Below are 12,463 nucleotides of genomic sequence, written 5' to 3' on the forward strand. Positions count from 1 at the left end.
GGCCAACATAACCCAGACATCCATGTCAAATCCCTTTACCGTGAGTAACAAAACAATCAAAAATATTATAAACAAAAGCTGTCCAGGACCTAGCCAAGGGTCCACACATTTCAAGGAATATTTGATACCATAAAGGACCCAAATAAAATCAATTTAGACAGTCCTTTGAGTTCATAATGGAATTTGACCTTGAAAGGTGGTAGGGGGAGGAAAAAAAAGGCAAAGGGTGACCTTGACTTCAAATGACTCCATATTAAAATGTACACAGCATAATTTTATCAGCTAACATGTCTTATTCCAGGCAGCCAGGACTATCGAATCTGGGAATAATAAGCGTCTTGAATTAACTGTTTGTCTGGCACTGGATAGGGAAGCCTCACACTTTGGATTCGCCAGCTAATGCAAGCATGTGATGAGTGTGTCTGTGTGTGTGTGTGTGTGTGTGTGTGCATGTATGAGAGAGTGAGCGAGAGAGAGCACACTATAACTGGAAAGAATGTCTTGGAGAAGACAAGTTCTTTTGTTTTATAGCTGGGCTTATAACAGACTTACTTAAAGTGGGTTTACAGTGATCCAACGTGAAAGGTACATCTCTGAGCAACATTTTTTTGTATGCTTCCAAAAATGTATTTGAAAACAATGCTCAGGTTTAAAAATCCTAAGGACAACATAAAATAGAAGTACAGCTTTCCAAACTGACTTATTTGCATTCTCTCATGAGGTGGCAGATGAGAGCACAGCAAATACTAATGCAAGCTATATATTTGCTGTTGGTGGGGTTGTGGTGAAACTGGTACTCTCATACAGTGCTGATGGAAAGTGTGACTGCTTTTTGGGATCACAACCTGACAATGCCCTTTAAAATTAAGCATGAATGGCATAGCTAAGCCTACTTATACTTATGCCTAAAAGTCACACCCAGAGAACCTCTTTTGTTGCTCAGATGTGGCCTCTCTCTCTCTACCAACTCTGCAAATAAACTCACTACCCTCCCCACTACACGGGACATGACTCCCAGGGGGTTAAGTCTCCCTGGCAACCTGGGACATGACTTCCGGGGATGAGCCAGATCCTGGCATCATGGGATTGAGAATGCCTTCTTGACCAAAAGAGGGACAAGAAATGAAACCAAATAAAGTTTCAGTGGCTATGAGCTTTCAAATAAGGTCAAGAGGTCATTCTGGAGGTTATTCTTATGCAAGCTTCAGCCAGATATTGCAAATTGCCACAGTATGTCATTTCCCAACCAACAGTGTTCCTGAAAACCCTAAAGAAAACCCTGGGCTCTATCTAAGACTCTATAAATGTATTACTTAGTATGTTTATTCTTCAGAAACTTAAGGCCTCCAGATGGCTCCTATGCCAGATAAACCCTGAAATCCAGAGGTACCAGTCTCTCCAAGAACATCAACCAGTTCCATTCCTCTACCCCATAAGGTTGACACCCCTTTCCAACATGAAGAACCTAAAATGGCCATTGCCCAGATATCCCTTAAGATTGACAGAATGATCAAATGAGAGGGAGGAGGTGTAACTGAGAAATTAGGATTTGACAAGTGATTATAACTACTAACTCATTATATAGCTACTTCTGTTTAGTTTCTAGTGTATTAGAATAGCCAGGTGGAAATACCTGAAATTGCTGAACTCTAATCCAGTAGCCTTAATCTTTGATAATGACTGTATAACTCTATAGCTTTTATCATGTGACCATGTGATTGTAAAAACCTTGTAACTGACACCCCCTTCATCCAGTACATGGGTAGGTGAGTGATAAAATAAAGACATGCATTAAAAAATGATAATAATAATAGGTCGGGAATATGGAGAAAAAATACCTACATAAACTATGGATAATAGTAATAGTACTACTTTAATAATCTTTCATCAATTGTAACAAATGTAACTACTGTTAAAAAATAGAATCACAAAAAAAGTGTTATCAATTGTAATAGATTTTCCATAACAATTCAAGTGTTGGTGGTGGGGAGGTGTACGGGAATCCTGTATTTTTTACATGATCGTTCTGTAAACCCACAACTTCTCTAATAAAAAATTTAAAAAAATTAAGCATGCATATACCTTTTGATCATCCCTGGAAACTTGTCCTATGAAAATAAATTCCCAGATATAAGGACACATGTGCAAAAGTGTTCACTGCAGGCCTGTCTGCAGCAGCCAAACACTAGGAACAAAACAAGTGTCCACTGATGGGAACATAACTCATACAGGATGGGAAACCTGTGGCATCGAACATCGTCATTAAAAACAGCCATACGAGTAGCCTGGGAAGGATTTCCAAAAGGTATCATTCAATCAAAAAAGCAAGATGCCAAAAGTATTAAAAATATGATTCCATTTTAAAAAGCAATGACCAAACAACTCTGTACAGGTGCAGGTTTACATGTACATACATGTCAGTGCAAAAAACAAGTTTGGAGAAAAATACAGGAAGATATAATTCAGGGACATATCTTTTATATAGCCTAGGTCTGGTATATATATTTATAGGGTACTAGTATGGGTGGATAAGGGAGGGAAGCAAACACAAAAGGAAAAGAAATGAGCACTGCACCAAGAAATTAAAGCATATATGCTACCACAGTTATTTGCTATAAAATCAGCTATAAGTGTAGGCATATGTCAAGTGAAATCATTGAAAAGATTTTCTGTACTTAAAAATAGCCAGGATGACAAAACAAAGAAGAAAATATGGGTTCGAGGGTGATTCCTAATGACTTCGGGTGTAACCATTTCTAAAAAATAAAATTGGCCTCAAATACTTGGGATTTTTCTAATTACTCTTTGAATTCAAATGTCCACTTTAAGGTAAGTTCTCCACACCAACACCTGGATCCAGCCATCCCTGAATCCCAGTTGGGCATGCACTTTTTTGTTAAGTGATGCGGGGACAAATTGGGCCCCAGGAACACTGCGAGTTAGTAGAGGCCTGGAATTCAGGAGACATGCCTTGTCCAGGAAGTTCTCCCGTGGCCCTGTGCCAGTGACTGATCTCTGAGGTCTTCGTGTTCATCCTGGACACTCCAGCCCAAACACTCTGTGATTTCTTCCTGATTTTCTTAACTTGAAAGACCCCAGCCGTACTTGCTAATTTAAACACATTCCCCCAGCTATTCATTGAACTTCGGGCAGAGGCTGGGAAACGGGCACATTCCAAAGAAAGCAGCCCCTTGTTTCACTTGGAAATGATAACTAAACCCCAAAGCCTATTCATTATACCTTTAGGAATAGGTTGGGAATGCTTTGCTCCTGGGTCCAATGTGAAGTCCAAATACAAGGTTGGTGTGCGAGTGTAAATCTTGGACTGAAAAGAAAAAGGAAATCATCAGCATGTTTCCAAGAATAAGGTTCCCCTTTATTTCACCTGGGCCCTTCTGTAATATGCTTGGGGCCTAGAATCCTTATTTGAAATTAAACACTAATTAAATTAATTAATTAAAATTAAATACTAAATAAATAAACAAATACTATTTTTTAACGATTCATTTAAATTAGATTAATTGAAACAAAGACTAAATGTTAAATGAAAGCTGGGGGGATTGAAAATACAGCCCCCTCTAAAGAGTCTTAGTCTAAAAGTTAGCACTGCCCCCTCCCCACCCCCATCAGATTTACACTATGGTTGACAAGCTAACTGCAGGTTGACAGCTGTCTCCCTACAGCCACTTCTCAAATATGGTCGGATATTACTATTTTACTGGCCAACAGTTGTCCCAACTTTCTCACTTCTAGTCTTCCCCTTGGTATGGTAGGTTATCTTACATCTACATGTATGTTTCTTGTATGTTTCTTCCCCAGAACTCAATAAAGCCATTTTCATTTTGAAATTCAAAGAGGTGGCCTGTAAATATTTTTAGTTTTTTCTTACTTGGCACTTCTGCAAAAAAAAAAAAAAGGTGCCCACCACTGCCACCTTGAAAAAGCTACAACTCAAAAATATAGGAAAAGCAAACTTTTGCAGTACTTCCCACTGTAAACAGAGGCTTTGCTTCCATCGACAGTTACACAAAGATTGAATCCTGGGCATGGAGCAAAATCCAAGCGCTTGTCACTGTTGCTACAAACTTTATGATGTCTCATCGTTTATTGCAAAGCCCCTGTGGTTCTCCACTATTTTTTTTTAACTTAAAAACACATGCATTCAAGCGAAAAAGCAGATAAAACCAATTTGGCAAGGATGTGGAGTAAATGGAACTTTCATACACTGCTGGTGGGACTGAAATTCGGTACAACTTTGGACAACTGCCTGGCAGTATTGTAGTACAGGTGAGTATATGCATAGCCTATAACCAACTCCTAGGTGCATACCAACAGAAACAGGAACAAGACATGTCCAAGAATCTTAATAGTGACACTATCGGTAGTAGGCCCAAAGTGGAAATATCCCAAATGCCCTTTAACAAAAGGGTGGCTAAATAAGTTGTAATATATATGCACACAACGGAAGACTATACAGCAAGGAGAACGAAGGACCCACAACTACATACAACAACTCAGATGCATCTCCCAAGCATAACATTGAGTGAATGATGGCAAACACAGATCAAACACTGTATGATTCCACTTCTATAAAATTCAAATATAAGGCAAAATGAATCTATCAGAATGAGGTGTCATAAGTCACAAAACTGGTTACCTTGGAGAGGTTGCTAACCGGAAGGGGTTTAAAAGCTGGCTTTGGGGGATGGTAATGTTCTGTTGCTTGACTCGGCTGTGTTCACTTGGTGAAAATTCTTTGACTGTACCCTAGATCTGAGTATTTGTCTATGTCTTTGCTATATTTTAATAAAAAGCTTACTTCTTAAAACATGCACGTGCAAACAGACAAAAAGAGAATGTGGAGCCCAGAATTTTTTATTCTCCTTGAGGAAAGCATCATTTGACAGGGAATAATTACGAAAGCTCTGTGAGGATATGGACATGCCTGCCTTTTCTCCCACGAATCCCCAGGGCTGGCCCACAGTGCCGCTCACACAGTTGACGTTCAACAAGTATTTGCTGAATGATGTTTCGAAATGGAAAATCCCATGCACGATAACACATTCCCTTATAGTACACATCAAGTATTTGTTCATATCTTTACCTAGATGTGGCAAAAAGCCTCTCTCCGAGACGAGTGAATTTAGTATGGTCAAAGTATGTTTCTGCACATTTGATCTTCGAGAAGAGAACTGGAAATAATGCTATCAAAAGATTTTTTTTTCCTTTCCCATGAAAGTCTCCTGTATTGAAGCTGTGGGCTTTAAAATAGTCTGGTAGGTGGTTTTCCATGGCTTAAAAGGTGAAGCTGCAACAGGACAGCCCACTCCCCTGTGCAGACATAAACGAAACCAGAAACACCTATGCTACCAAGTGCAGCCTGAGGCCAGAGAGTCACACGCAACCGGAAGAGAGTGAAACAGAAAGAAAACCAGGGCAGCACATGCAGGACACAGGATCTGGTCCTCTAGCATCATTGGGTGTCTAAAGCACCATCTGGAAAGAGGCTGGTTTGGGCTGATGAAGACTTCTAAAATTACCTCCAGGATGATCAAGGGTAAACCATCACATAATATCAAATGACCCCTCTGCTTGGGAAATTATTTTGTTCTCTTCCAGAAAAGAGGATCCCTGTTTGGTTTAAGCATCTTTTACAACCCCCACCTCAGTGCCAGACGTATTATCCCTGCCTACAGTGAGGAGATGAATCCCAAAGAGGGACTGGTTTAATTTTTACCAGCACTTCCCCAGAATAATTGTCCTAAAAATAATTTTGAACTGGAAACCAGGAGTTTTTGAAGCTAGCATTGTCTTCTGTGCTGATTAGCAAAGCCCTCTTCTTCTTATGGGCTTGGTGCTCCCACCTGAAAACCTCATGGGGGGACTCCCTGATGTTTAAGCCTTTTTTGGTTCTGAAATTGTGCTGGAGAATTAACGTTTTCATTCAGACTAGAGATGTACAGAAGTGGCGGGGCCACTGAGGCTGTGAGGGGAGATTGGGGGCCGCTGGCTCACTCGCCTGACTCCTGCCCTCAACTTCAGTCTGCTCTCCTGCCCTGCTGGCTGCTGCTTTTTCTTGCTGCCTCTAGCTTCTTAACCTAATCTATATTGTCCATAAAACAGTAATTTACCTCTTTAGGACTGGAACCATGCAGAGAGAGAGAGGGAAAGAGAGAGGGAGGGAGGGAGGGAAGTAAGATCTGTATTCACTTATATATTCATTTAAAAAATTTTAGACAGGCACCACTGAGAGACCTTTATAAAGCCACATATATATTCTATTGTCTTATAGTGTGATAAGGGATAAGGGAAAAATTTAATTAATTTATGAGGTGTTTCTCACAGCATCTATATCTTAAAACAGAATTGAGATTCCAGGATCCTTTTTTTTTAAATTGAAAATCAGATCATTCAAAGCATTTCTTGAAAAAGCAACTCCTTCAAAATCCAAAAAACAAAAAAACTAAATGTATATATTCTATTTTAATTAATCTACAATGAGACAAAACTCAATTTGGAACCTGTTTCCATGAGTATGTATGTATGGGTATACACACACTAATGTATATAATTTTTTGAAAAGCAGGTAGGGTTTTTTTTGAACAGTAATCTTTCAGGGTAGCTCTGTAGAAACAGCACATGTAAATTATGTTCATTTATCTCAAAACTGGTAACATCAGCCTTGAATGCACTTTGAGTAAAGTTGTATTTAATTTTTCTATCACATACACTGCTGATTTGCAACCAGAAAGAAATATGGCCATTAGGCAATATCCTTTCCTGCACTGTTTTTTGTTTTTATGAATAGAATTAAATTATTAATAGCACTTCAAAATGCAATGAGAATTTAATTAAACAAATCATTCTTTTTTTTGGTTAAAACTCAGCTTATCAATGTACCTATTTCCACAGGATTAAAATATAAATTGGTCCATAACAACCTAAGATAAAACACTCCTTTACAAATCTGTTTCGGTATGGGCAGAACGAATGCGCTTACATTCCATCAGTGAAATGTTTTCTTTCTCCTTTTCTCTGTTGTGGACTCAATAGTGCCTGCGCTGGGACAAAGATCTAAAGCCATCCCTCTTTTGCTTTTTTCCCATCTCATAATTCTGTATTAAAACTTTTCGGAAACGTTCCTTTAAAGGTTTTAGTCTGTATGTGAAAAGACTAGTGGCTTAAAATCGTGTGGTTCAAATATCATGCAGGGAAAGCTTCTAGAAGGTAAGTAATGTGACACTTCCTAAGAGGTTAAGGGTAAATATTGGCTAACTTACAACAACAGGGGTGCTGCTAAATCCAGGAAAACCTCGTCTCTCTTTCTCTATAAATATGTCAGAAGTAAACCCTTAACAAGTCTCCGTCTCAGACACCACTATATAATGACCACAAAACAACCACGACAACACATGGCCTACAAAACCACTTCCTTCCGAATCCCGACTACCTTCATCTTACATCCTTCAAAGACTTTCCCATTTATGCTGGCTTTTGGTATGATAGCCTTGTCAACCTGGCTTCCTTCCTCTGCTTTTATTCATAAATATGATCTTAATTAAGAAACAAAATCACTTCCACATGGAAGCCATGTGGCTTAAAAACACCTCCCCAAGAAAAAAGAGAAGAGCCCGCTCTGTTGGTATGATGAGTGCAGCAAAGGAAACGTCTGCCATTTTGCCACTGCCTCCCTTTTCGCACAGATGGCTGCGGCCCATTTATCCCTGAAGGCTGCTGCTTGGAAACCATGCCCGCCTTCCCTAAATACAAGTGGCAGCAATTTGTAGTCACATGTTGGAACAGTAATAAATGCTTTCACAATTCTTTTTGGGGACTATTTCGATAAACCATTTGATTTCGTGGTTTTCTTTGCAATGAATGCATCCAAGGTCTTAATCCTACTAAATGTGGCTTAAGCAAATTAATTAACTGTACACACAAGTGCCAGGCCTCGATATCCTGTAGGAGAAAGAAACAGCGTTTCTATCTGTTCGTGGACCCCAGTCCTCATGTCGGCCCATCCCCCTGGTGTGGACATTATGCATGCTGTATTTTTTTTTTTTTTTTTGCGTCACCACTAACTTTTGATGAATTCCTTCGTGTGTAAATCTTTGACCACATTTCTATTTTTTTTTCTTCAAAGAGAAATGATGTGTCTAAAGGTCTGGCTATTTTAAAGATGTATCTGTCAGTTTATGGTTAAATGCAATGTGGCCAAAAGTTATTTACCGAAGGCAAACTGGTCAACCAGATCATCTGGTTTAAGCAGTGATTTTGCGGAAAATGTCTACTCTCAGCCACTGGGGTTTCTTGGCTTGGTAATTCTGCTGCACCCAGTGCAGTTTTTCAACTCTTTACAGGCTCTAAATATTGGAGGCTTGTTTTCCAACTGATTCCTTATTGTTAGAAATTCAACTCATTCCAACAACTCCCCTATTGCTGGACATTTCAATTGTTTTTCAATGTTTCCTTGTCCCCAAAGTGAATAGAAGGATTAGTTGCAGAAAAGAAAAAGAAAAGTAAAAGAAAAAAGAAAATGCTGGAAGTCTTTTTTTTAAAATGGACAAAAAGGAAAAGGATAAAAGCTAAGCATTTTGGGGCAAAAAAGTTTAAAAGCACCACCTCCATGGCAGAAACACCGATATTTTCAATACCAGTCTCTACTAATACTTGCTTGTGAACAAAGCATTTTTTAAATGCAATTTTTTTTTTTAATTTTTTAAAAGCGAAATTTATTTCTCCAGAAAAATGCCAGATGGGTGTCTCCGAGGACTAAATTATTTTAATATTTCCTGCATACAGTCTTCCCACCATCTACAGTTATGGGCAGTAATTTTTTTTTTTATTTTTTTTTATTTTTATTTTTTAATCTTCATTTTATTGAGATATATTCACATACCACGCAGTCATACAAAACAAATCGTACTTTCGATTGTTTACAGTACCATTACATAGTTGTACATTCATCACCTAAATCAATCCCTGACACCTTCATTAGCACACACACAAAAATAACAAGAATAATAATTAGAGTGAAAAAGAGCAATTGAAGTAAAAAAGAACACTAGGTACCTTTGTCTGTTTGTTTCCTTCCCCTATTTTTCTACTCATCCATCCATAAACTAGACAAAGTGGAGTGTGGTCCTTATGGCTTTCCCAATCCCATTGTCACCCCTCATAAGCTACATTTTTATACAACTGTCTTCGAGATTCATGGGTTCTGGGTTGTAGTTTGATAGTTTCAGCTATCCACCACCAGCTACCCCAATTCTTTAGAACCTAAAAAGGGTTGTCTAAAGTGTGCGTAAGAGTGCCCACCAGAGTGACCTCTCGGCTCCTTTTGGAATCTCTCTGCCACTGAAGCTGATTTCATTTCCTTTCACATCCCCCTTTTGGTCAGGAAGATGTTCTCCGTCCCACGATGCCGGGTCTACATTCCTCCCCGGGAGTCATATTCCACGTTGCCAGGGAGATTCAGTCCCCTGGGTGTCTGATCCCACGTAGGGGGGAGGGCAGTGATTTCACCTTTCAAGTTGGCTTAGCCAGAGAGAGAGGGCCACATCTGAGCAACAAAGAGGCATTCGGGAGGAGGCTCTTAGGCACAACCATAGGGAGGCCTAGCCTCTCCTTTGCAACAACCGTCTTCCCAAGGGTAAAACTTATGGTAGAGGGCTCAACCCATCCAACCACCAGTCCCCTATGTCTGTGGTCATGTTAGCAACCATCGAGGTGGGGTAGGCTAATACCCCTGCATTCTCCACAGGCTCCTCAAGGGGGCACTACGTCTTTTTTTTCCTTGCTTTTCTTTTTTTTTTTTTTAACTTTCCCTTCTTTTTTAAATCAACTGTATGAAAAAAAAGTTAAAAAGAAAACAAACATACAATAAAAGAACATTTCAAAGAGACCATAACAAGGGAGTAAGAAAAAGACAACTAACCTAAGATAACTGCTTAACTTCCAACATGTTCCTACTTTACCCCAAGAAAGTTACATAATATAGCAACATTTCTGTGAACTTGTTCCTACTATATCCATCAGAAATTAACAAACCATAGTCGTTCCTGGGCATCCCCAGAACGTTAAATAGCTTATCTGTTCTTCTTGGATTATTGTTCCCCCTTCCTTAATTGCTCTCTATTGCTAGTTCCCCTACATTCTACATTATAAACCATTTGTTTTACATTTTTCAAAGTTCACATTAGTGGTAGCATATAATATTTCTCTTTTTATGCCTGGCTTATTTCGCTCAGCATTATGTCTTCAAGGTTCATCCATGTTGTCATATGTTTCACGAGATCGTTCCTTCTTACTGCCGCGTAGTATTCCATCGTGTGTATATACCACATTTTATTTATCCACTCATCTGTTGAAGGACATTTGAGTTGTTTCCATCTCTTGGCAATTGTGAATAATGCTTCTATGAACATTGGCGTGCAGATATCTGTTCGTGTCACTGCTTTCCGATCTTCCGGGTATATACCGAGAAGTGCAATCGCTGGATCGAATGGTAACTCTATATCTAGTTTTCTAAGGAACTGCCAGACTGACTTCCAGAGTGGCTGAACCATTATACAGTCCCACCAACAATGAATAAGAGTTCCAGTTTCTCCACATCCCCTCCAGCATTTGTAGTTTCCTGTTTGTTTAATGGCAGCCATTCTAACCGGTGTTAGATGGTATCTCATTGTGGTCTTAATTTGCATCTCTCTAATAGCTAGTGAAGCTGAACATTTTTTCATGTGTTTCTTGGCCATTTGTATTTCCTCTTCAGAGAACTGTCTTTTCATATCTTTTGCCCATTTTATAATTGGGCTGTCTGTACTATTGTCATTGAGTTGTAGGATTTCTTTATATATGCAAGATATCAGCCTTTTGTCAGATACATGGTTTCCAAAAAGTTTTTCCCATTGAGTTGGCTGCCTCTTTACCTTTTTGAGAAATTCCTTTGAGGTGCAGAAACTTCTAAGCTTGAGGAGTTCCCATTTATCTATTTTCTCTTTTGTTGCTTGTGCTTTGGGTGTAAAGTCTAGGAAGTGGCCGCCTAATACAAGGTCTTGAAGATGTTTTCCTACATTATCTTCTAGGAGTTTTATGGTACATTCTTTTATATTGAGATCTTTGGCCCATTTTGAGTTAATTTTTGTGTAGGGGGTGAGGTAGGGGTCCTCTTTCATTCTTTTGGATATGGATATCCAACTCTCCCAGCCCCATTTGTTGAAAAGACCATTATGACTCAGTTCAGTGACTTTGGGGGCCTTATCAAAGATCAGTCGGCCATAGATCTGAGGGTCTATCTCTGAATTCTCAATTCGATTCCATTGATCTATATGTCTATCTTTGTGCCAGTACCATGCTGTTTTGGCAACTGTGGCTTTATAATCAGCTTCAAAGTCAGGGAGTGTAAGTCCTCCCACTTCGTTTTTCTTTTTTAGAGTGTCTTTAGCAATTCGAGGCATCTTCCCTTTCCAAATAAATTTGATAACTAGCTTTTCCAAGTCTGCAAAGTAGGTTGTTGGAATTTTGATTGGGATTGCATTGAATCTGTAGATGAGTTTGGGTAGAATTGACATCTTAATGACATTTAGCCTTCCTATCCATGAACATGGAATATTTTTCCATCTTTTAAGGTCTCCTTCTATTTCTTTTAGTAGAGTTATGTAGTTTTCTTTGTATAGGTCTTTTACATCTTTGGTTAAGTTTATTCCTAGGTACTTGATTTTTTTAGTTGCTATTGAAAATGGTATCTTTTTCTTGAGTGTCTCTTCAGTTTGTTCATTTCTAGCATATAGAAACATTACTGACTTATGTGCATTAATCTTGTATCCCGCTACTTTGCTAAATTTGTTTATTAGCTCTAGTAGCTGTATCGTCGATTTCTCAGGGTTTTCTAGATATAAGATCATATCATCTGCAAACAATGACAGTTTTACTTCTTCTTTTCCAATTTGGATGCCTTTTATTTCTTTGTCTTGCCGGATTGCCCTGGCTAGCACTTCCAGCACAATGTTGAATAACAGTGGTGACAGCGGGCATCCTTGTCTTGTTCCTGATCTTAGAGGGAAGGCTTTCAGTCTCTCACCATTGAGTACTATGCTGGCTGTGGGTTTTTCATATATGCTCTTTATCATGTTGAGGAAGTTTCCTTCAATTCCTACCTTTTGAAGTGTTTTTATCAAAAAGGGATGTTGGATTTTGTCAAATGCTTTTTCAGCATCTATTGAGATGATCAATTGATTTTTCCCTTTTGACTTGTTAATGTGTTATAATACATTGATTGATTTTCTTATGTTGAACCATCCTTGCATGCCCGGAATGAACCCCACTTGGTCATGGTGTATGATTTTTTTAATGTGTCTTTGGATTCGATTTGCAAGTATTTTGTTGAGGATTTTTGCATCCATATTCATTTGGGAGATTGGCCGGTAGTTTTCCTTTTTTGTAGCATCTTTGCCTGGTTTTGGTA

At 38.9% G+C, this 12,463-nt stretch overlaps 1 protein-coding gene across 4 annotated transcripts in view; it reads right to left on the minus strand.

The window, feature by feature from the left end:
- Positions 1–12,463, minus strand: part of PIR (pirin) — a 121,429-nt gene that overhangs the window by 42,285 nt on the left and 66,681 nt on the right. For all 4 annotated transcript variants that reach the window (XR_005214671.1, XM_037822660.1, XM_037822659.1 and 1 more), the window contains exon 6: positions 3,241–3,325. Coding sequence is in view for 3 of the 4 variants with exons in the window: in XM_037822660.1 (XP_037678588.1) it covers positions 3,241–3,325 (85 nt within the window). In the remaining variant the exon portion in view is untranslated. The remainder of the gene's footprint in view (positions 1–3,240; positions 3,326–12,463) is intronic.

Source organism: Choloepus didactylus, chromosome X (genome assembly GCF_015220235.1).
Source record: "Choloepus didactylus isolate mChoDid1 chromosome X, mChoDid1.pri, whole genome shotgun sequence".
Lineage (NCBI taxonomy): Eukaryota > Metazoa > Chordata > Mammalia > Pilosa > Megalonychidae > Choloepus > Choloepus didactylus.